This window comes from Bos javanicus, chromosome 1 (genome assembly GCF_032452875.1).
Source record: "Bos javanicus breed banteng chromosome 1, ARS-OSU_banteng_1.0, whole genome shotgun sequence".
NCBI lineage: Eukaryota > Metazoa > Chordata > Mammalia > Artiodactyla > Bovidae > Bos > Bos javanicus.
In genome coordinates, this window is record NC_083868.1 from 151,523,927 (window position 1) to 151,549,486 (window position 25,560).

General features: G+C 43.0%; 1 protein-coding gene across 1 annotated transcript in view; it reads right to left on the reverse strand.

Annotated features, from left to right (window-relative positions):
- COL6A6 (collagen type VI alpha 6 chain) overlaps positions 1-25,057 on the reverse strand; it is a 116,288-nt gene extending 91,231 nt beyond the window's left edge. The window contains exons 1-9 of the mRNA XM_061424879.1: positions 24,964-25,057; positions 22,066-22,653; positions 20,164-20,784; positions 18,507-19,067; positions 16,551-17,108; positions 13,582-14,157; positions 9,834-10,403; positions 2,936-3,279; positions 2,773-2,851 (exon numbers count right to left, since the gene is read on the reverse strand). Coding sequence (XP_061280863.1) covers positions 2,773-2,851; positions 2,936-3,279; positions 9,834-10,403; positions 13,582-14,157; positions 16,551-17,108; positions 18,507-19,067; positions 20,164-20,784; positions 22,066-22,653; positions 24,964-25,030 — 3,964 coding nt within the window. The 5' untranslated portion in view covers positions 25,031-25,057. The remainder of the gene's footprint in view (positions 1-2,772; positions 2,852-2,935; positions 3,280-9,833; positions 10,404-13,581; positions 14,158-16,550; positions 17,109-18,506; positions 19,068-20,163; positions 20,785-22,065; positions 22,654-24,963) is intronic.
- Between the last annotated feature and the right edge of the window lie 503 nt (positions 25,058-25,560).

Here is a 25,560-nt window from a genome sequence, read left to right on the forward strand (position 1 = left end):
TATGCATGTAACTATAATTTGTAACTCAGGTTTGCCTGGTGGCTCAGATGGTAAAGCATGTGCCTGCAATGCTGGAGACCTGGGTTTGATCCCTGTGTCGGGAAGATCCCCTGGAGAAAGAAATGGCAACCCACTCCAGTACTCTTGCCTGGAAAATCCCATGAACAGAGGAGCCTGGCAGGTTATAGTCCATGGGGTTACAAAGAGTCAGACATGACTGAGTGATTTCACTTTCTTTCACTTTCATTTTTCTCAGGACAGAGGACTCCAATCCCGATCTTTCTGGACTCATCTGGTCCATATGATCTTAAACAGAGTGTTTTGAATTCTTAAAAAATGAATTAAGAAAAAGAAGCTTTCAAAAGTTGCGAGAATAAAGAATCACTGAGTAGATTCTAGAGTACTGGATTTTTTAAAGTGAAAAAACAGATTCAAACCCCAATTACATGTGTTGGTTATAAAGTGATATCCATCCCTGAGGATCCTTTTCTCCTGGTCTCCTCTTGTTCCACGGTGATGGCTCAGTTTACATGTACAGAGTCTGGGCCTCAAGTTAGAGAGGCTCTCCAGGGTGAACAGATCAAGTGCTCAGCATTAACTCAGCATCTATGTGAAATGTGGGAGTTCACAGCCAGAGGTGCTCTCTGTTCCAAGTGGGAGATATTCAACACCTTTCAAAGAACATTGTGACCCACACCCTTTTATCTTTCCCACTGAAAGGCTGTAGCTAGTGTGAGTCCTCCAACCTTTACCTCTTTTTCAAAGTTGTTGGGGCTATTTTGGGTCCTTTACATTTCCGCATATATTTTGAACCATTTTTTTTTTTTTTGTATATTAACAAATACCCTGTTTTGATTTTGATTGTGACTTAACTGAATCTATAGATCTGTTTGGAGAGAATTGACATTTAACCATATTCAGTCTTCTTTATCATTGTTTTAGTAATTTTCAGCAAATAGACAACTATATTTTGTTAAATATATACCTTGGCACTTCCTGTCATGTGTACATTGCAAATGGCTTTTTAAATTTTGTTTTCCACTTTTTCACTGTCAGCATTTGGAAATACAGTTGATTTTGAATACTGGAAAAAGATTCTAAATTTCTGGGGATATTCAAAATCTAGCTTCTGAAGTTAAAACTCATTTACCAGTTTTCCTCAGGAGTTGGAAGAAAGAAGATCGGTCTTAGAAACCTGGGTGTTCCAAGAGAAACTTTCTGGAGAAAACTGTGATTTTGTCTGCAAAGGTACATCTCCCACAAAAGAAAAGCTGAAATTGAAAAAGCCTTTCCTATCCACCTTTCCTGATCTCAGTCTTCATTAATATTTCCTCTTCAGATCAAGAATAAAGGCCAAGACGATAGAATAAAGAGAAATAGCTTTAGTAAATACAATAAAAATAAAACCCAGCTGTGACTTCAGTGAACTTTGCAATCTGTTTACAATGGAGGAATAAGAACCAGTGAAAAGACAAAATCTAATGGTGGCTCAGTGGTAAAGAATCTGCCTGCAATGCAAGAGACATGAGAGACTCAGGTTCGATCCCCGAGTCGGGAAATCCCCTGGAGAAGGTAATGGCAACGCATTCCAGTATTCTTGCCTGGAGAATCCCATGGACAGAGGAGCCTGGCAGGCTATAGTCCATGGGGTTGCAAAGAGTCAGACATGACTGAGTGATTAACACTTTCACTTTCAACCCACCTCTAATAGTTAACCAGAGAGACAGGTCAGATGCCCTCAAAGCAGAGCCTTAGATAGCCATTTAGATGCCCATGATTTATTGAGGAAGCACTCTCTGAAGAAGGGAACAAAGATAAGCGGGGTCAGGCTGGAGAAGGAGCTGAGCAAGACAGTGCTTCAGCTAAAGTCTAGCTTCAGCCTGATCCCGTGGGGAACTCCTGAGCCAGAGTTACACCACACAATTGGCATCCAAGTCTCTGCACTCCACCTGCTGCCCAAAGATGGGGACAGGGAGTAACCTTCCAGGCAAGGTTGGTGAAGGGCAGTTCCTCAGAGAGAGGGGGAACCTGTGAGTAACATGTGAGCAGCCAGTGCTCATAGCAGCTGGATGATGAGGGAGCCTGTCTGTAAGGGGGTCTGGGTGGGGTACCAGTAACATCCACTTTCAAAAATCTGTTTCTATTCTTAGTCAAACCAAAACATGTGAGTGCATTTTCCTTCCACTGATCCATAGTTTAGTACAAATAGCCAATAAATCAGACTGAGCATTGGTTCCTAAAGCCAAAAGCCTGGTGCCAGAGCTTGAAAAACTCATTAACACCATAGTTGGTCAATCTGTCATCTGAGAGAAGGAACTGATTACGAAGTCCCAAGACATGAGTAAACTTGTCCACCAACGCTTGGAACTCTGAAAACTTTAAGAGTGTTAGAAGAAAATCGTCCAACCCTCTCACTCCTTAGTCAAGCAGAAACGTACATGGTTCACTTCTGCTGGCACTTAAGACATAGAAATATTAGATAGCATGGGGCAAGGGAGGCAGGAACATACTCCAGGAAAGCTTAGGAAGAAAAAATAAAGTAATACGAGAGAAAGGATAAGACACTGCATTCAGTGCTATTTCATATGGGCAGGAGGAAAAAAGTAGATGCCAAAATGTTGTGAGAGCTTGCTTGCCCTCCCAAGCACATTCAGAGTGGAGAGGCTGCAAATTAAGTGCTATCTGAGAGTCTGCAAATGTAAGAGCCAGGACTCAGTTTTGAGATTCAAAGTTCGCCAACACTCCTTTCCCAGCCCTCCCCACGCGTGGTACCTTCTTTTCTAAGTTCATCAGATTTTCGTTCAAGTTTTTCAACATCATCATCCAATCCATCTGAAAATAAGAGGGCCACCTAGGAGAGTATTCAAAAAAGAAAAATGAGTGAAAAGGAAGTCACTGCAACCAAAAACCAATAAATAAAATAAAACCAAGTTACCTTTCCCCGAGCAGCTGACTTATTCTGAAATGCATCCCACAGAGAACTCAAGTGGTTTGCGTTGAGAAGAGACGGTCCTTTAACTGTTAAATCCTTCAAGCTGTTCAGGATGTTTTCACTGTAGATCTCAAACTTGGGGGAATATTTTTCTGCAGCATTGGTCACTTGAAAAGCCACACTAACCTGAGTCTCCGTGCCCACCTCACAGCTTACCCCATTGAGGGAGCTGATGACACGTAAGATGTCTTGAAGATAGGTTTCCATCCAGGACTGGCCTTCGAGCAAAGTCTGCCCATTCTGCTGAGTTGAGATGTCAAATCCCACCACAACGTCCACAAAGCAATCTAGGATTCAAGGGAAAAGCATATTGTATTAGACCAATAAAGAACTTCATTTGGCTTGTATGTCATGGTTGAATCATGAGACTTGGAATTCTTGTTTCCATCCCAATTATAAAGCTGGAAAACAAGGAAGAGGATGTGAATAGTGCAAAGGCTCAGAATCACTCTTTCACAACCTAAAGTGGGGTTTTTTTCCCCCCCAGCATCTATAAAATCTAGATGATTCTATAACAAAGGTCTGAAAGATCCCAATGTGTCCACTGAAGAAGCTATGAAGAGTCACTTAAATAGCTGAAACATGTTGTGGAAATGTTAATAGTCCAAAAGAGGAAATTCATTTCATGCTACCTATCAACTGAGGTCATTCAACAAATATTAAATTATAATTATAAGGGAAAAACATTTGAAAACAGAAAGTTGTTTAGAAAAATAAATTAAAAAAAGAAAAACCCCTAAAGGAATGATTTTGATGATTTAATCCCTGAACAGAAAACCACTGAATTACTAGAACACATTACTGCCTTCAAGGAAAACACTCTCTTGTGAAAAAACAAAGATGCCAAAATGTCATCACTGAGTGTTCCTAGGAACTGTCCTCTTGAAAAATGGAGTATTTTAACTTTTTACCTAGATTACTAAAATTACAAACTCTAGTAAATAAGTTCCTGGTGTTTATTTAACTAATTCAGATTGATGAATGAGTCCATGATAATGTGATCAAAGAAATGGAATTTGGGGAACAGTCCAGAGGGGGCAGTCATATGTCTAAATACAATCAGAGAGAGTGGATCATATAAGTCAAGTGGGCTGTCATGGAATGACCTTGCAGACTCTACAGAGATGTCTGCCCTCAAATCAAGAGCCCTTCAGAGCTAGCAAGAGGAGGCAGAGACGATTTTGGAAGTGGGCTAGGAAGAAGGCTAAAAGTGGATGGGAGTGGGAATCAAAAGGGGGTGAGGACTGGCTACCAAGGGCGGTAAAAACAAATAAGCCAGGGTTCTGAGAATCTGACAACTAGCAGCGAGGAGCCCTGGAGTGGGGAGGCAGACTTTAGTTTCAGTACTGTACAGGTCACTACTGTGTTACTACTGAACCACTTCTGCCAGATCTCTTCACCTCTCTTCACCTCTCTATTTTCTTGTCTATAAAAATAAGAAGATTATATATTTCAAGATAAAAGTACAAAATAACAGGGAAAAGAAAGGATTGGGCAAGACAGTAATGGTCTCCTGATTCCCTGCCAAACCCCAAAGCTGATTTTAATTATCTGACTTATAAAGAAAGTCCTTAATTGGAATTAATGATGGCAGAGTTTTAGTATTAAGAAACACTGTCCAACAAATGAACTTAGTTAAGAAACAGACTCACAGACATAGAGAAAAACTTATGATTGCCAAAGAGGGATGGGGATAGGGGAGAGACAAGCTGGATTAGTAGATACAAACTACCATATACATAAATAGAAAAGCAACAAAGCCCTACTGTGTAGCACAGGGAATTCTATTCAATATTTTATCATAAACCATAATGAAGAATAATATGAAAAAGAATATATATGTACAACTGAATCACTTTGCTGTACAACAGAAATTAAGACAGCATTATAAATTAACTCTACTTCAATAAAATTTTTTTAAAAAGAAAGAAATATGGTCAAGATAGTAGGGTATATTAATAAGATTAGAAGACAGATTCTGGAGAAAACACTTATTTTAAGCACAAAGTTGGGCTGTTGGTTATTAGCTGGGATGAGAGAAAAATTTTGTTGGAGATTTAAAAGAAGGGGATATCTTAGATGAAAAAAAGAGAAAGAAAGATCTAGAAAATATAATTAGGTAAGTGAAGTAAAAGTGAAAGTCATTCAGTCATGTCCGACTCTTTGCAACCCCATGGACTATACAGTCCATGGAATTCTCCAGGCCAGAATACTGGAGTGGGTAGCCTTTCCCTTCTCCAGGGGATCTTCCCAACCCAGGGATCAAACCCAGGTCTCTGCTTTGCAGGCGGATTCTTTACCAGCTGAGCCACCAGGGATGCCCACAGTTAGGTAAAGACCTAGTTTGTATACCTCCAAGACCTGCTATCCGCACACACACACAGGAGCTGGACACTTGTCCCCTGGAGATCCCCGGCGGCACCACTGCCGGCTCTCCCACACAGTGTGTCTTGGGCAGGGTTTGACACCACCTCCCTGCAGTAGGTCTTCAATGACTGGTCTAACCCATGTCCAACCCAACGGAACTCATGAGAGCTCTGGCCCCTTCCACCACTTCAGCCACAGATTCAACACACTGCCGCTCCTGTGTCTGACTTTCCAAAGGGCTGGATAACACAGTTCTGTAGTGTGGGAGAGCAGCTCTCCATGGGGGTGAACTGTGGCCAGTGAAAGGCAGAAGGTGGGAAAAAACCAATAGGTAAGCGGCTCTTCTTCCCCCGATTGGCTGGTCTGTGCAGTGTTTCCGGGCTTCCCGGGTGACCTTCTGCAGGACCAGCGTACCAGTGATGCCTTCTCAGAAGCTGTAGCGAGCTTGGTAACACACAGCTCATATTTACTTTCTTCTTTCTTGTATCACTCATTCTTGCTTCCCCGGGACTGTACTCCCACTGGAGTACTACCACATAAACTGTGCTTCAAGCTCTGCTTCCTAGAGAACCCCAGTAAGACAGGGACCTAGAGATCCTTATCAAGAAAAGTTGGAAATGACCATCAATTTTTTCTTATATTTCCCATATTCCTTGAGTCAGTTCCTGAAGGTGTGTCTACTTTGTCCTTATCAGACTGGCCTTTGGTTGAATGTCCTTTTTGACTCATCTTCCTTGATGTGAAAGACGAGAGGTACTCTCGACTCCTTTTGCTACCTAGTCATGGCTCCATGACAGAAAAGGCAGCAGGTCCATATCCTGAAAACTGCTGGGGGCCTCCTCTGGGTGGTTAGAACAGGCAGACTCCAAGAAAAATCAGGAGATTAGCATGGATAAAGATAAGAAAACAGAGTTAAGTTTAGTTGCTTAGGAGAATTTGTATATTGAGGCAGTAAATTGAAATATAGCTCTGAACTGCTAAACGATTAAAGTTGCTGAGCCAAGGAACTCTTGGCAAACTGTCCTTTTGTGAACTTAACTACTCTATCAGTCCATGCACCTGGACTTATAAAATCACTTCAAGATACCTTTGGCAATACGCTATGAGAGTTACTAAGACTCACTGAATATTTACACGAGCTTGTTCTCATGCATTCCTCACGTGTCCCTATGACACACAGAATAAGCAGAAATGCTTCTAATACTCATTTTGCAGAAGAAGATGCTGTGGCCTAGAGAGGCTTGCCCGAGGTCTCACGGTTGCTATTGTGGATCTCGCATGTGGGAATGAGATCCAGGCCTGTCTGGAGTCCCTGCACTGAATGACCTTATTTTCACCACCTCCTGGGTGGCCAGTGATGCTAGGTCATGCAGGTTTCAAGTGCTATATTATGCTGCTGGAAGGGACAGCCTAGCAGGGAGTGGCTTCTTTACATAGCAGAAGCTTTTGAGATATAAATCCATGATGTCTTAATAAGTTCCAGCACTTCATAGTTGAAGCACAATATTTATAACATGAACACCAGATAACCTAGACAGCCACTATATCAACAAATTTAACAACCCACAAATGTGTTGGAATCAGACAGACATAGAAGTTTGCTTAGTTTGTTGCCTTCCGTATAATCTGGGCTGGGCTTCCAATATTCCTTAGAGCTCCCTTTTCCTCATTTGTAAATGGGAATGAAAATACAAACAGAGAGTTTGGGAGTTTAATGAGATAATGCATTTACAATATTTGAAAATGCGTGACCCTCCATAGAGGCACAAGAAATACTGATGTTTCCCTCATATCTCCATGCAGCTAACCATCCTTTCCCATAAACTAAATCCTAAGTACAATCAGAGAAACAGAAATAATTTAACTGCACAAATGAGAAAACTAAGAAAGGCTAGTGACCACTCCAAAGTGGTGCATGTTTTAATAAGAAGCAAAGCTGGATGTTCAGGCTCTGAATCTGGTTTCTTTTGAGACACATCAAGCTACTGTCTGATTCCCCTTGATTTGGGAGCTTATTTTCAAGAGGAGCTGGTATCCTCCACCGTGTTTGCACAGGCTTTATCATTCCAACCTCATTAGTCCTCAGACCACAGCTTGGCCACAAAGGCCTCACACATTCTTGTTTGTTATAGTAATCACTTGAATTATCTTTAAAGTGTACTTTTCTTATTTATTTATACATTCATGACTTCTGTTTTGACTTTCCACTTGGCTTTCTTTCACCCTATTAAGGACAGATTAAATAGTTCCAAGATCATTTTCAGCCTGATGTGAATAAATGGAAATGGGCATTTCATGTGAAACAGGAAATTCATGTGGAAGGTTTGGCTGAGGTCACCAGGCACATTACAAAGTATGGGAGGAAAGTGGGGTGCAATTTACATAGACAGTCCTGACCAATGGCAGGACTCTTAAACTTTGGTTCACACACTGGGTCTTATGGAAGGTTTGTGCTTAGAGCCCAGAAGACTTATGGAGGGGACAGTTGGTGTGCCATGAGTCTCTGCCCACAAGTGCATGCACACACACACACACACACACAGACACACAAAGAGAGGAGATAATGTTCTCTTTAAGTGAAGAGAGAAGCACTCTGAGAAGCAACCTGGAGATGATACGGTCAAGAAGTTCTAAAGAGTGAGACATGATGTAATGTTGCCTTCTATAAAGGAGAGGCACCCACACTGGAACACCGACACTGAGGGGCTGGAACTTCCAGAGTTTCCTGGGGAAACTGACACATAATTGTTTCCCATGGAGTTGATACTGCTGCACATAAGAAAGAGCTGTGTTGGGCTTCTCTGGTCTCCCATCCAAGAAAGCTGCCTGGAGGGGCAAAGAGATAGCAGCAGATAAAGCGGGCTGCTGCTGCTAAGTCACTTCAGTTGTGTCCGACTCTGTGTGACCCCATAGACGGCAGCCCATCAGGCTCCTCTGTCCCTGGGATTCTCTAGGCAAGAACACTGGAGTGGGTCGCCATTTCCTTCTCCAATGCATGAAAGTGAAAAGTGAAAGTGAAGTCACTCAGTCGTGTCCGACTCTTAGTGACCACATGGACTGCAGCCTACCAGGCTCCTCCATCCATGGGATTTTCCAGGCAAGAGTACTGGAGTGGGTTGCCATTGCCTTCTCCAAGATAAAGCGGGAGGCATCCCTAGATGCCCCAAAGATGAGGAAGGCATAAGGGAACAGCTGGAATTGAGAGATGCTCACTTTCCTCAAGGGACAGATGCCTCTGACAAATGTGCAGAAGGGGAAGTCTTTGAAGCAGTCATGAGTGGGCCCAGTTTACACAAGGGTTGCTGAGAAAATGGAGTTCTGAAAAGTACCATCAAGTGAAGAACTTTCCTGATCCTCTTTGGCCCATCTCCCTTGGCCAGCCCATGCTGGAGAGGTTGGACACCATGATCAGTAAGGAGATGGCAAGGCCTGGGAGGAGGGGGCATCACGGGAGGTGGGGGATGAGAGCTAAAATGCCGACCAGCTAAAATGGTCGTGGTGATCGGCCTGCAGCAGGGAAAGCACAGTGAACTTGACTGAGTGTGGAGTCTGAAGAGTTATCCAAGGATGGACATATTCATCACCAAGAAGAGGGCCACTTACTTCTTTAAAGTGGCTGGGGGCAAGGCAAGAGGTGACCCCATGAATGAATCGAATGGGTCGATGGTAGACAGAAGTGCAGTGACTTGAGGACGATGGCCCAGGTGTCACGTTTATTCAAAGTAATGTTAAATATGCGTTCCCTCATTTCATTTGAACTAGACGCTTTGTGGTTTATTTTTACAGATGAGAAAATTAAACTTAGGAGAGTTAAGCCACTTGTGCAGGAAAAAGTGGCTATTAAATGGGCATTTGTAGTCCACCAACCACTCATCTCCAGAGCTGCCTCTTAACAACCGTGTAGCCTTCCTCTCCCTGGTGGAAATCTAGGCTTACTCTTTACCATAGATAGTTATACAGAATCACAGCCAACCCAGTGGGGACTTTTATAAAAATAGAAAGTTATTTCTCCTTCAAGACCTTTTCTTCCATCTGTTGGAAAAAAATGTCAAAATGTGCTAATTTTTAAGAAAATATTTACCAACTTCTGTGTTGAAATTTCATATTAACACTCTAAACTCTAAGATACTCCCTCACTACCTGTGGCAGCAGTTGGCAGCCCCACTGCTAGGCAACCCAAATCTGTCAAATAGTTTGTTTTCGGGGAACACATTCTTCAGCCTCTGAAACCACCCAGAGTGTAAACAGGCCTTGTCCTCACACCTTCAGAAGGTGAGGCATTCCCATCACAAAGAGGGCATACTCTCCCAGGAGAGGAAAACTGACAAGAGGCTCATCCTGTGTCTCAATCTACAAGGGACAGAAAACACTTGATAACTGTGAAAGGTTCCATTTGAAATCAACAGGCACAAATCTGCATTCTCCCCGCAGCCCCAGAGAAGGCAGAGACCCTAGGGACCTGTTGGATACTCACTGCTGTCACCCCGGGGGGAACAGATGTTACGAACAATCCTCTTCTTGACCTTCTTCAGTTCATCAAAGTTGTGAACTGTCAGCTTCTTATTCGCGGTCCCGGTGATCTGAACGAGCTGCTGGTCATCCACATCCCCAATGCCCACGGAGTAAATGTCGATGCCTTTGTGTCTCAGCTCTTCGGCAGCCTGAGCCACCTCGTCTTGGGACTGGCCGTCCGTGAGGACCAGCAGCACCTGGGGGGTACCTGCGTGAATCCGGCTGCCCATGTCCGGCCGGAAGTAGTGCCCCACCTGCCGGAGGGCGGCACCGATGTGGGTGTATCCAAAGATCTGCTTGATGTTTTCAATCTGAAATGAGATCTCCTCCTTGCCGATGAACATTCCCAGGGGGAACTCTGGCTGGTAAGTGTGGCTGAATTGGGCAGCTCCTATACGCACTCGGTTGTTACTGATATCAAAGTCTTGAATGACAGATGCCAAGAATTCCTTCATCTTCCTAAAGTCATCTGGATGAATGCTATTTGAACCATCCATGAGGAACACGAGATCAACTTTTTCAATTTCACAGTCTACAAAGAACACAACAACAAAATCAGATTGTTATTCTTTCTCTAACTGAGCAGGGGAAGTCAAATGAACAAGACTGGAAGCTGACTGTGGCTCACATCATGAACTCATTATTGCAAAACTAAACTTAAATTGAAGAAAATAGGGAAAACCACTAGACCATTCAGGTATGACCTAAATCAAATCCCTTATGATTAGATTAGATTAGATTAGATCTGATACACAGAGTGCCTAAAGAACTATGGATGGAGGTTTGTAACACTGTATAGGTGGCCATGGTCAAAACCATCCTCAAGAAGAAAAAATGGTTGAAGCACAAGCTGGAATCAAGATTGCCAGGAGAAATAGCAATAACTTCAGATATGCAGATGACACCACCCTCATAGCAGAAAGCAAAAAGGAACTAAACAGCCTTTTCATGGAAGTGAAAGAGGAGAGTGAAAAAGTTGACTTAAAACTCAACATTCAAAAAACGAAGATCATGGTATCTGCTCCCATCACTTCATGGTAAATAGATGGGGAAACAATGGGAAATGTGACAGACTTTATTTTCTTGGGCTCGAAAATTACTGCAGATGGTAACTGCAGCCATGAAATTAAAAGATGCTTGCTCCTTGGAAGGAAAGTTATGACCAACCTAGACAGCATATTAAAAGGCAGAAACACTACTTGGCCAACAAAGGTCCCTCTAGTCAAGGCTATGGTTTTTCCTGTGGTCATGTATGCATGTGGGAGTTGGACTGTGAAGAAAGCTGAGCACTGAAGAATTGATGCTTTTGAACTGTGGTGCTGGAGAAGACTTTGAGGAGTCCCTTGGACTACAAGGTGGTCAGACCAGTCAATCCTAAATGACATCAGTCCTGAATATTCATTGGAAGGACTGATGTTATGGATGAAACTCCAATATTTTGGCCACCTGATGCGAAGAACTGACTCATTTGGAAAGACCCTGATGTTGGGAAGGATTGAAGGCAGGAGGAGAAGGGGATGGCAGAGGATGAGATAGTTGGATGTCAGCACCAATTTGACCGACATGAGTTTGACTAGACTCTGGGAGTTGGTGATGGACAGGGAAGCCTGGCATGCTGCAGTCCATGGGGTTGCAAAGAGTTGGACACGACTCAGCAGCTGAATTGAACTGATAGGGAAATGCTATTTCTGAAGGTGGTGTTTTAGCTTATGCCACCCTGTGGTCCCATTAATTGGAAAGAAAACAGAGACACACAACCCTGCCATAGGGTCAGTGTGAGGCATAGTCCCACATCCTTTTAGGCTTCTCTTTTCTGTCTGGCTTCACACCATTTTCTTTTCTGAGATGCTGGCGAACTGGGGGTGATGTGACAGAAAATGAGCTCTCACCTGCAATCTAGGCTTGACTTCCAGAAAGCCCAGTGACAGTGGTAGCATAACAAGAAAAATAAATGACACATCCATCTAGGGATGCGAACAAACAGACAGATGGTCTTTATTATTGACTTGGCCTTGCTGGCCAGTTCAGTCAATAAGCACTTTTCTCGTTTCTGGCAAATTGAGTTTTAAGACACAAGACTTCAAGCCTCTATCTAGTCTCTTTGTCTCCTAACGAGCCTGCTTTCTGGTGCATACAGGCAAAAATGTCGACTTGAGAGAAGTGATTTTGAACAATTCACGATGGTTTAGTGCACTATGCTGCCCTTGTCTTATCACAGCAAATTAACAAAAAGAATGTGAAAGGCCATTGCCAGTGAGTGAGTTATGCTTGGCGCATGCTCATGTGTGTTCTTCAGCCTTCTGGAAAGCATTAAAATTTCCTTGAATTCCCCATAGAGCTCATCACTGACCTAACATTATTAATTCTCATTTTAGCCTCAGAAAAGATGAAAGATATCTTGAGATTTCTGTAACTGAGATAAACAAGGTAGAGATAAACTATCGGGTGAATAGATCCTTCAGGAACTGGTTAGTTCATTAAATGCCTTTGTTTCAGATTCAAATAAAGGAAATGAACTTTCTTTGTGCCCAAGGGAGAACATTCAATATAAAAATTCAGTTTCGACTTCTACAGTGGACTTGAAAAGGTCAGACTGAATTTAAGACATTGGCCAGTAGAAGGTAAGAGACTCATCCCAGCTTTTGTTGAGATCCAGATGGATTTTGTTAGTTTTGTGAACGAAAAAGATAGTAGCTGTAGTCTCAGGAGGCATAGCATATGAAAAACAGGAAAGTTAAATAATTTTTAAAAGGAACTGCACCAAGATATTGAAATCCTAGGTTAATATTAACTCTCTTAACAAAAATACTTGGTATTTTTAGTAAAACACATCCTAATAAAAATACTAAGGAGTTTTAAAAGACCATAATCTCCCTTTGATAAGAAACCGTAAATTGGCAGCTGAACACATGAATGAATGAATACATACATGGATGTGGCAGTGCAATTTCGAGCTGCCAGAACAGAAACATAGCACCTAGGGCAGAAGTCCTGTGTGCTCTCTGCTCCGGAAACATCTGAGCCTAAAACTGGGTGTTTAGCACTGGGCTCCATGTTTCAAATGAGCCTGTGCCGTAACAGAAACCTGCAAAGGCACAGGGAACTTCCGGACTGGAGGAGACAGGACTCCAGCCAGTGGTTCTGAGCACGAGAGGGACTTGATTTCTAGTGTAAACAGAAAGAAGAACTTTCTGTGGGTGAAAGTGGCGTGCAAAAACCCATTTGTGTTCCAATAAATACAGTCTGTTCAAAAAATGGTGAATTTTGTTGGTTATTCATTTTAAATATAGCAGGACCTATTGTGTAGCACATGGTTCCTGCTCCATGTTATGTGCCAGCCTGGGTGGGAGGGGGCTTGGGGGAGAATGGATACATGTGTATGAAGCGCTGAGTCCCTTCACTGTTCACCTGAAACTACCACCACATTGTTCATTGGCTATACCCCGATACAAAATGTTTCTGGTGTCAATAAAAATTTAAAAAAAAATTTTTTTAATTAAAAAAGGAAGTATAGCCCCTCTTCATCAACAGAAAAAAAAAAAAAAAAAAAAACGGTGAATTTTCCATCACTGGAAGAATTTATGCAGAGGTGTAGAAGGTTGAAGATTTCACAAGGTGGGAACTTCTATAGAATCTTCAGTGCCCCATTTGGTTTCCCGCTTATTTGGACCTCTTCTGATAATTAAGAAAATGTAATGGATGAATCTTACCTACTTTTGAAGAGTTACATACGCTGGCAGACACATCTGAAAATATCCCCTTCAGACCTCCAAAAGTTTCCACGAAGAAGTACTTGTCACTCGATCCTGCCATGGCCAGCAGCTCCACAGGGTTGGCACCGGCAATGCCCACGGCCAGGACAAGGATGCCCTTGTCTCGCAAGGCCTTGGCTGTAGCATTGAGCTTATCGGCATCGTGGGATTCCCCATCGGTGATCACGATGAGGACCTGTGGGACCCCTTTGTGCAGACGGCTGCCCCGGGCTTCCGTGAACATGTGGTCTGAGAAGCCCAGGGCCTCAGCGGTGTAAGTGTTGCCCCCCAAGGGCTGATCATTCTGGAGCACCGAAATCACCTCCCATTTGGTGTCCAGGTTATCCAGATAAAACAGCACCTCTGGGTCATCCGCGTACTTCAGAGCCCCAAACCGGACGTGATTCTTGCCCACATCAGCTTTTTTCACCAAGTCGATCATAAAGTCCTTCATGATATTGTATTCGTCATGGTCAATGCTGCCAGAGCTGTCGATTACAAACACGACGTCTAAAACTTCAATGCGCTTGCATTCTGAAAGAGGAAGGAAAAGGAAAACTGATGAGATTAGCCTTGCACATTATGGGGGATTCACATCCCCCACCCTGTCCCCCCGCATTTTAAATGCCAGGGTGTCCCCTCCATAGGATCAAGCTGTGCATCTGGATGTTTGCTCTCTGGATAACAGACACAGTACACATACTCATTTGTGTCTCTTTTAGGACAAGGCAGATGTGATATGAAGCCTGCTGCAGTGGGTGGGAAGCGGGTGGCGTGACAGTCACAGGACATCAGAGATAAACAGGACAAGTGCTTTTGGACCAAAAAAACCCAATTCATAATTCTGAGGAAATTTTCCTGTGTAAGTGGTACCTTCAACATGTGCTTTCATTTATGCAAATCTGTCTATATTTTTTTTTTTTAAGCCACAGGGATCATGAGGTTTTATTCTTAAGATAAACCTTGGGGAAATGACCAAATGAAAATAAATTTGGCAACACTATATTTTCTTCATGGCTAACTTTCCAAGGTTGCATTTTCTCCTTTTCTGACTTTCTTAAAACATAATCTGTATTAATGTCTGGGCTTTGTTATAGAAATTAGCCCGTTCCACACTTGGCCCAACCAAGTGATCCTAGCATGACCTCTCATTAACTTTTTAAATGTGGGGTCAATGCCATGGAAAAGTAAAGTAATCCATGTGTGTATCACATTGTATTCTCAAGTGCAGAGTTCCAAACTCCAACTCATTCATTCTAGAGAAGTGGAACTGTAGGATGGTGAACGATTTAGCCTTTATGTAGCACCGTCTGTCTACAGGCCTGAGGAAGGTATGTTTTAACTGTTACCTCATTCATTTTGGAGAAATGGAATTGTGAGAAGGTTTCCCTAACCCTTCCCCAAGGCTCACCACATTCCCTTCTTTGGAGCCACTTCCCTACAACATGGTAGGGTTGTTGCAAACCCTAAAGCCAATACACTTACCCACCTAACTGGAGGCCACATGTACAGAGCCGTGACCACATCACCCAGAAAGTCTGGTTCCACACAAATAGAAGCGCTGTCCCCTGGGCCTTCAGCTGCTCAGGGGAGCCTGCTTGGATCACCCGGGAGGCTGCAGGGTAGGCTGTTCAGTCAAAGCACCCTTCAAAGAGGTCATATTTGTGTTGGTTGGAGTTACCGGGACGCACAATCCAGGTGTACTCCTCTAGCCACAAAACATAGATTGCAGTCACCAATACTTCTAGTGCAGGTTGGCCAGAACTGTTATTTGAACAACACGATGACGTCCCTTTTTTCCTTTAAAATTCCATTAAGATTCATCTCCTTCCTAGAAGTTTTCCAGAATGCCTCTGTTGTCAGGCCCCATGGGTCCCTTATTCCTGCTGAACTGTTATTACTTTCATTCTGCAGCACCCTGGGAACACCGTGATGACTACCCATTTATCTCCTCTGAAGCATCCATTGCTCAAGTTCCTATATCTTATCCCTCCTTTATAAGATTTAATAAATATCGACATGTTTTTACAAAGATTATCTCATTTCATATAAGTATTTTAAATGAATACTTATATGAAATGAATGAATATCATTCAGTCATAAAAAGGATGAAATAATGTCATTTCCAGCAACATGGATGGACCTAGAGATTATCCTACTAAATTAAGTCCGACAGAAAGAGACAAATATTATATATCACTTATTTGCAGAATCTTAAAAATCTTAAAAAAAAGATACAGGTAGACTTATTTACAAAACAAACTCACAGACATAGAAAATGAACTTATAGTTACTAAAGGGGAAAGTAGGGGGAGGGATAAATTATGAGGCTGGGATTAACATATATATACATAAAATAGACAACCAACAAGGATCTACTATATAGCATAGGGAACTATACTCAATATTTTATAATAACCTATAAGGGAAAAGAATATGAAAAAGAATACACACACACACACATACGCACACACACACTGTATGTATGTGTAACTGAATCACTTTGCTGCACACCTGAAACTAACATGACATTGTAAATCAGCTATACTTCAATAAATTTTTTTAAAGCAATAAGTAAATAAATTGCTTCCGTAAGAACTCCTGATTCAGATCCTACTAGGGAACCAGACCTAAAATCCTGTATGGTACTATTTTCCTTAAATGGAGGATTCATCCCCCTAGTGCTTTGTCTACAAATGGGAAAGAACCTAGGTAGATCTGAATTGTTCCTTACTGTCTGATTTTAACAGTTCTGTTGAGGAAACTTGCATTTCTCTACGTGAGCCAAAAGCCACTAGGATAAATAGTTCAATTGAACAAAACTGGTTTATAGTGTTCAAATAGTAGATTGCTTAGTTCAAGAGGCAAGGACCCACATGGATATGTGGTGTTTCAGTGATCCCCCTGGTGAATGTCCCCATGCTTACCTTCATGGGGGCTGCATATTCCAAACACAAGGTCATCCTCAATGTGCTTCAGAATGTCAAAATTCTCAACATAAAAAACCATCTCTGGCCTCCCGCTGATCTCTTCCAGCTGGGTGACGTTGGAGCCAAACACCCCTACAGAGTAGATAATGATGCCTTCTTCCCGAAGTGCCACCGCTGGGTCCTTGACTATGTCCTGAGCCTCACCGTCCGTGATGAGGATGAGGAATTTCCTGACATTGGGCCGGGCTCCCTTGGCAGGGCTGAAGTACTGAGACACAAAGGTCAGGGCGCTACCCATCAAGGTGGTTTCTCCAATGTGAGCCATTCGGTCTATTGCATCTGAAATTTCCTCCTGGGATGTGTATCTGTTGAGCTGAAACTCTTCCTTATTGACGTCGCTGAACTGGACCACACCGATTTGCACTCGATCTGCCCTGATCTGAGATTTGCTCACCAGGTTCTTCATAAATGTTTTCATTTTGATGAAGTTCTCTAGTCCTATACTGCCAGAACTGTCCACCAGGAACATGATGTCGGCCTTCATCTCTTTGCAGGCTGCACGGGAGAAAGGAGATGTATATTCAAGTTGGCTTCATGTGAAAAGATGAAGAGTGAACAGGAAAATCTAAAACACAAACAATTCTATACGAAGTTAAGTGTGTGCTTGCTAAGGGTTGTTAGCAGGTAAATGAAGCGTTGAAGATGATGAAGGGGAACCTATTCTCTTTATTATTTAACGTATAACCCAGGGCTTCTCAACCTCAGCACAACTAACATTGTGGTTGGAAAGTTTGTACTGTGGACGGCAATCCAGGCACTGCAGGATGCTGAAGAATGTTTAGCAGGATCCCTGTACTCTACCTGTTAGATGCCCCCCAATGATGACCCCCAAAAGTAAATGTCTCTAGACATTTCTAACCATCCCCTTAGGGACAAAATCACCCCTGGTTTAAAACTACTGATCTAACGCTAGAAGATTTCATACAAGTTTTATTACAAAGTTATTAAATAAACCCCCAATACTCCTTAAAATCAGAAATCATTTGATCATATTACACATGCAACGGTCTAATCATAGATCTATCCTCATAGGAATTTGTAGGGAGATACTAAATAATACTTCTTAGAAGCCAATTCGGAGAAGGCAATGGCACCCCACTCCAGTACTCTTGCCTGGAAAATCCCATGGATGGAGGAGCCTGAAAGGCTGCAGTCCATGGGGTCGCTAAGAGTCGGACACAACTGAGCGACTTCACTTTCACTTTTCATGCATTGGAGAAGGAAATGGCAACCCACTCCAGTGTTCTCCAGTGCCTGGAGAATCCCAGGAATGGTGGAGCCTGGTGGGCTGCTGTCTATGGGGTTGCACAGAGTCGGACACGACTGACGCGACTTAGCAGCAGCAGCAGAAGCCAATTAACTAGCACTTCCCCCAGTTATGACCACCAAGTCTTTAGACATTGCTAACTATCCCCCGGTGGGGGGAAGTCACCCCTGGTTGAAAATTACTTACCTAGCTCTAGAAGATTTTATACAGGGTTTGTTAAAAAGCAATTTAAATAAACATAAAACACTCTTTTTATACATCAGGTAATAGAGCAACACTCTAATGGGTCCTCCATTTTGTTCTGGGGAATAAACAGCTCTACAAAGTCAAGAAATTTCAGCTGGGATATTTATGCCCTTTCTCCACACATGCAATGTCAAATACTGAAGGGTGCAGAAGCCAACTATATAGAATGGAGAAACAACAAGGTCCTACTGCATAGCACAGGGATCTATCCCATAAACGGAAAAGCATATGGAAAAGAATGTTTCTACATGTGGCACTGCAGAGCAGAAGTTAACAGAACATTGTAAATCAACTATACTTCAACAACAGCAACAAAACATTTAAGAAAATACTGCAGGGAGGCAGCTTGGGAGCTGAAGTCCAAAGGTAAGGAGTCCTACCTTCTTCAGCACAGATTTCTTGAACAACCTGGTTTCTTATGTCTTTCAAGGCATCAAAGTCATGCACGTAGTAGACCCGTTTCTCCTCGCCGGCGATTTCGCGCAGCTGAGTCTGGTTAGCCTCCCTGACCCCGATGGCATAGACGTGGACGAGCTCCTCGCTCAGTCTGTTTGCGGGCCCCGAGACGCTGTCCCGGGACGCACCGTTGGTCAGCACGACGAGGTGGCAGGGCACTCTGCCTCCCCGCTGCTGCTTTGCCCTCTGCAGCAGCCCCAGGGTGAAGTTCAAGGCGGCGCCCGTGTTCCTGTTCCCGCCCATCTGCCTGATGTTCTCGATGGCCTTTCTGACGTCGTGCTTGTTCGTGTATTTACTGATCTCAAATTCCAAGTCCCAGCGGTCGGCGTACTGGACAGCCCCAACCCGCACCTTCTGGGGAGCGATGTTGAACATCCCTGCGACCTCTGACAGGAAGGTCTTCATCTCCTGGAAGTCTGTGGCCTGGGTGCTCCCGGAGCCATCGATGAGCAGGTAGATGTCTGCTTCCTCCGTGTCCACACAACCTAAAATGCAACCCAGAACTGAGTGTGGCATCTGGCAAGTGGGACAGAGACCTGGAGGCAGGAGAGAGGAAGGGCCAACACCGGCCTCATCAGACAGAAAACATGGAAACAGCTTCTTGGCATGAAGGACCTGTTCTGCTGCCATGACTCAGGGGAATCTTAGCACCGGGTGGGTCAATTGTGTGTGACTGTTTAAGATGATTTGCATCGAGAACCGGAGTCCATTTGAATATAGAAAAAGATCAGAAAGAAAACTTGAAGATGCTTTCTATAACTCGCTTCTCTTACCAGGGAGCAACTGCTTAGCAAAAGGTCAGCTGGCATTCTGTTAACTGAAGAAGGTATTTAACTGGACATGGTGGACCTAGGAGTCATTTACTCCTCATCCATGTCTGCTCAATTAACACAACAGGGGTATTGTCAGGGGCCTAGTTTACACTGGGCAATGACACTTCTGTGGTCAACATGCTATAAATACATGTTGAAGGATGCAGACATATGTGTACACACACATAATTTATGTAGCATACATGTCTATGTATGAAATATACAAGTACCTTGCTCTCTGTCTCCTGCTAAATTCACAGATACTAGAATAATACTTTCCAGTAAATTCACTACCCTGTCCTCAGTCCAGACCATGCTTCCTGCGTATTCTCTACATTGGAATTTGAGGCCGAGGGAAGGAGAGAAGGGAGAGAAAAGTCCACACACAAAAAGAAACTAAGGAAAGAGCAGAGAAACACGAGAGGCAAAGGCAAGAAATGAAGCAAGGCAGGGGGAGAAATAGCTAAGGAAGGTGTTCCAGGGTGTCAAGAAATGAAGAATATAAGTAAAGCTGCACAAAAGAGGAAATTAAAAAAAAAAAAATCCCTTCTTCCCATTCCAGCACCTCAATAGCTTTTATTCTCTCCCAATTTACATTTCCTATTATTGGCTAAATTAAATTAAACTATTGGGTTAAATTAAGAAACCAGGAACTCAACTCTCTCTCCCTGCATCACACCCACCAAGCCCTTGGGCAGACAGAATGCCTGCAAGACAAGGAAAAAAGCAAAAGGATGAGACTGATCCTGCTCTCCGCAACAGGCTTTACCGGCTTTGAGGGTTTCGGTCCTTTCGGAAATGACAGAGACCGTGTGTGTGATCTGATTCCGCAGCTTCTTCAGAAACGTCTGGTTGTGGGCAGCCAGGTCAGAGAAGGACCTCAGCTGGGACACGTACTGCTCAGCGGGGTGAGACGCGATCTTCTCCAGCTGGGTGTCGCTGGCCCCCTCTACACCGATGGTGAAGACGATCACCCCCTGGCGCCGGAGGTTCACGGCGGCCTTGGTCACGTTGTCCTGGGACGGGCTGTGGGTCACGAGCACGGCGATCTGCGGCACCCCCTGGTTCTTCCGACTGCCGTGCTGCGCGCTGAAGACTTCCTTCCTGATCTTCCTCAAGGCGGCTCCAGTGTAGGCCTTCCCAGCCTGGGGAGCAAGGCTCTGGATGTCCTGCAGAACCTCCGACTTGTTTACGCCCCTGCTCAGCGTGTTAATCACCTTCGTCTCGTTGCTGTAGGCCACGAGGCCAACCCTCATGCAGTGCTCCTTGATGTCCAGAGCAGATATGCTTTCTTCCAGGAATTCTTTAAGATAGTCAAAGTCCTCCCAGCTGCTGTTGGTGGACATATCCAACAGGAACACAACGTCAGCCACGGAAGGGCCTTGGCAAACTGTGGGCAAGGAATGGACAGGCAGAGTTTTAATTCAGCTTCTCTGCTCAGCATTAAAGACATGTAGACTTATGAGCAATTATAGATAGAACACACATAGAATAACCAAGCAGTTTTGCACTTAAGGAAGGAGGTATCGAAACTGATGATGCAGCTGAGATCAAAGGGTCCTGGGCACAAAAGCTGGACCTTAGCTCACCTCCAGGCTCCAATTCCTACATCTGTAAAATACAGGTAACAAGAATATTGATCTCATAGAGTTGTTGTAGCGATTAAATGAGATCATGTCAAGTTTAGCATGGGGCCTGGCACATAAAAAGTCACTCAGTTAACAGAAGCTGCTGCTATCGTATTAAAACCCACTACTAAAATCAGCAGTTTATAGTCCAAACATTCTTAAGGGATGGAAATGTAATAGCAGTTGATGTTCTAATACTTTATCTGGGGAAAATGCTAGTAATAAGATTCCATATTTTCTTAGATTACTACAAGAAAGCATTCTCTGTTGTCAGTATACATCACTTCACTCTGACAACCAGACATAATGTGAGTTTATTATGTCACTTGTCTGGACTTGTACACTTAAAGCAAAGTTTTTTGTTTTTTTGTTTTTACCAGCTCTCCCCTGTCCCTGTCTTGGGTGGTGTTCATAAAGGCTTGGCCATCCTTGCTAATAGAATAGTACAAGGGGACAGACCAAGACAGCAGGTTGGAGTTGGAGCAGAGCATGGGAAAGCTAATTTAGAACACAGCTGCAGGAAGGAGCAAGTGTGGGGCTGAACCCACACAGGTGTAGCTCTAACTCCAGACCACAGCCTGGCCCAGGGCCAGGTCATATCGCTTCCAAGAGCGCCTGCAGCTTCCTCTCTTGGAACAGAGGTTTTGGACTCCCTGAAGTTGTTTCAAGCTGTAACAGTCTGTGGTGACTTTATATGGTTTTAGGAATTAAGGATTTCTTTAGGAGCAAATTGTCCTTTTAAACGAACTGGAAATGAAACTACATAGTAGCTGAACCCCAAGGAGAAAGCTCAGATAGCTGGTGGCAGGGAGGAGGCAGCCTATAAACAACAGGCAATAAGATAAGTGAAACACGGAAAACCAAGGCTTCCCATGTTTATTGGATTAAAAAGGCCACAATCGTGGGGCATGCAGAAATTACCATCTGAAAATGCAGGTCAGCTTTTGGGGAAAGAGATGCTCACAGAGTCTGCATCCTTTCCTCATGCTGATTTTCTGAAAGTATTTTATCATCATCATCCCTACACACGTACCCTGACCCACCTTCCACAAGGATGTCATTGACTGCCCTGTCCTTGTACTGAGCTGCATCCTTGAGAATCTGCGTCATGTTTTGGGAGAACGAGCTGAGGTCTCTGACAGTCCGGAGGTTGTAGTGGAACTGGCCCGTGGCCATGGCCTTCAGGGTCTTCTCGGACACGCCCTGCATCCCCACGGAGACGATCCTCACCCCATCTTTGCGCAGCGCTTCGGCAGCCTCTTCCACAGCATCTTCAGACTCGCCGGAGGCCAGGACCACCAGGATCGGGGGAAACTGTTTCCTGTCCCTCCCGCTTGAGAAGTAGGCCCTGTGCACCTCCCGGAGAGCCTTCCCAACCTGCAGGGAGCCCCCCAGGAACCCGAAGTTCTTCTTGAGGTGGTTCAGCATGGGGCCCCTGCTCTTGAAGGTGCTGAGCAGGAACTCTCTGTGGAGCCCATCGCTGTACTGGGCCAGGCCCACGTGGTACTTGTCAGCCTCTATGGGGAGGCTGCTGATCATCTTGTTGATGAAGGCCTTCACAAACGGGAAGGACTTAATTCCCAGGTGGTCGGAGCTGTCCACCAGAAACACCACATCAGCATACTCAGGGCCTACAAACCCACAGACAAACACAGTGAAAGTAAACTTCAAACATTTACTACCAAGCTTAATGCCAACCACATGGGGAAAACTGACTTCCCTCTTTTACTTGCCTTTGTAATATCTTTCCAATGCACTGAAAAATAATACATATTCTCTCAATGAAAGTATTTGTTTCTCAGGCTAATTCTTTTATACACCTTCTCATTTGAACTGATCATGAAATTAAGTACCACTTTTGCAAGGAATTAAATAGAAATAGCTACATATAAAGAAGTAAAATATCATGGGTTTTTACATGGTTAGTGGATAATTTCCCTTCGTGTCCTTTTCTTCTTTCAGAATTTGACCTCAGTTTATAGAAACAAGATAAACAGTTTCATTGAGAATGAATCAAATTTGTTGAATGGAGAAATCTGAAAAATAACCTTTCATTTTGACTTCCTTTTAAACAATACAAGTAACCTAATTAACTTATAAACATATTAAACTTATAAACATGTTAGTTTTGTATTCGAAGTGTCAAATTGATGAGTTTTACAAAATCCTAAAAATCATAAATATGAGATGTATTAATCTATCTTAAAATTATTTATGATATCTTTTGACGAGTCATGAGTGGGCATTATAATTGGTAAATTTATTCTTACATATGAAAAATGTGACAGAAACCAGTATACCTTAAGCTAGGAAAGAGATTACAGTTTAAGTTTCTATTGATAATGTAATTTTTACATAGGAATGCAATACTTTGCTGAGCTTTTAAGGCTTCATTCAATGCCAGATTGAATGTTAGGTATGTGAAATTATATTTGTATGTGATAGAGAAGCATTTGGTTCAAGCACAAAATATAATATGCTGGTGGTTTGTCTGCTGGCTTGAATTCAGAGCTCTCATGACTGTCCTATAAGATCCATGTCTTGTCCAGGGAAGGGAGGGACATACCTGTGTGTGTCTTGATGTTGTATGTTTAAGAAAACACAGTGTAACTGAACAGGCAATGCGAGTCTTAACTTTGTTATCAGCTAATTCTCCCAGCTCTGTCAAGCCATCTGACATACTTGGGCCTCAGTTTCCTCATAATTAAAATGGGTAGATTCGACTAGAAAATATCTAAGGTCTCTCTTTACTCTGATATTCTGATTATTTGAAATAGTTACTATATAAATTCTGATAAAATTAAAGGAACTTCAGTTTTTTCCTGTCAACAACTGCTAGGAAAACAGCCTTAGTACCCCTGCATGTTACTTTATTCTCTTTAGAGTAGTCCAATCAAGGCATAGTGGATTCTAATTGTCCTTTCTTTTCTTCTAAGCAACCTGATTTCAGCCAGTTTGAGACTCTGATGATCCTATATCCAGCAGCATCTCTGGGAAAATACTAAGTGAGGGGAACCAGCGAGAGAAGGCTGGGGCCCCTCCGAGAGCTGTCAGGTGAGGACTGCCCAGGGTGGCTCAACTTGGGACCAAAAGTGAGCTTTCTATTCACAGACAAACCCCCACATCCTGGTGGAGAAAAGAAATGTAGCCACTGGCACAGGATGGGCCCATCACTGTATCTGAACCATGGAGCAACTGGAGAAAAAGCATCGCCTCTCTTTGAAAAGCTTAATATCAGGTCCAGTGAGACATCAAAGGAATATGTTTTCAGGGCAAAGAAGAATTTATCTCTCCAGAAAAGTTGCTTCCAAGGTCAGAGTCCTTGAAAAAAAAAAACAAAACTGTAAAACCAATCTAGGTGGCCCTGGACATGAAGTGACTGATTATTTAGGAGATGGTAAGGGCCGTGAAGGCTTGACCAGTATTTTGACTTCAAGTCCATTTGGACATAGACTGCTGACAGACAGTGGACAGCTCTGGAGTTCCCTCTTCAGGGTAAAAAGCACCTGCTTTACAATAAGCAGACACACAGTTTCAACTGGAGCCAAATCTGGATGTTTGACCAAGACAAATATTTTGGAACAAACAAACTAGGAACAGACATTTCAAATTTTCCAGGCCCAAACTTAATGTGAAAAGAGAAGGTTGCATGAAAACGCAACCTCCCAGAAGACCTAGAAGAAGTTGAAACTGGAGGACAAGAAAACAGCTCTCATATCTTTCTATCATGAAAAGGGAATAAACCCCAGAAACAAATGGTTTTCAAAGGAACATGGGGTGACATCAAAGAAATTGAGCTTTCACTCCCCACCCCACCCCCATCATCACAGTCAAAACAAAACAAAACAAAACTCTTAAATTTTAAGCAAGTCAGACTCATATATTATCTATTTTCCATAATGAGAATTAAGGAAACGAATTCCTTTCATTATTTTCCTTACCAGAATGTTGGTTGACAGAAACATGGGAACAAATTATTATAAGGAACAAAATGAGCAGCATTTTCATCTTTTAACCTGAAAAACTGCCAGCTGGAAATCTGAAAAGGCAAAAACATAAACATGTAAAATTGTTGTGGATATTACTTAGAAATCAAGACTCATACACATATGAGCACACAAAATTACATAAGAAATTCAGTGCAACAGAAGACGAGGAATTTCTGAGGTTCCTTGACTATTTGATCTGTGCTTTGTGGAAAAATGAACCACCAACATTTACAACATTTACAGAATCATAAAACAGTTTCTTCTGGCCCCCAGACCATGTAGAAACATGTGATTTTGGATAGTCAATGGAAGTAGCCAGATGCATTCTAGTTCCATCAATATTATGTGCTCCTTGTAATTATTTTCCCCCGTCTCATCCTCTGTCCACTCATTACACAGACAATTTAGAGTTCACAGTTAGGACACAGTCTAAGACCTGACTTGCAATTTTTCCACCATGAACAGGTAGTTATGTTTCATATTTGAGAAGTATTTATAGATGTGGTCAAAATTCTATTTACTCCATTTCCTACATAACTAGCAAGTAAC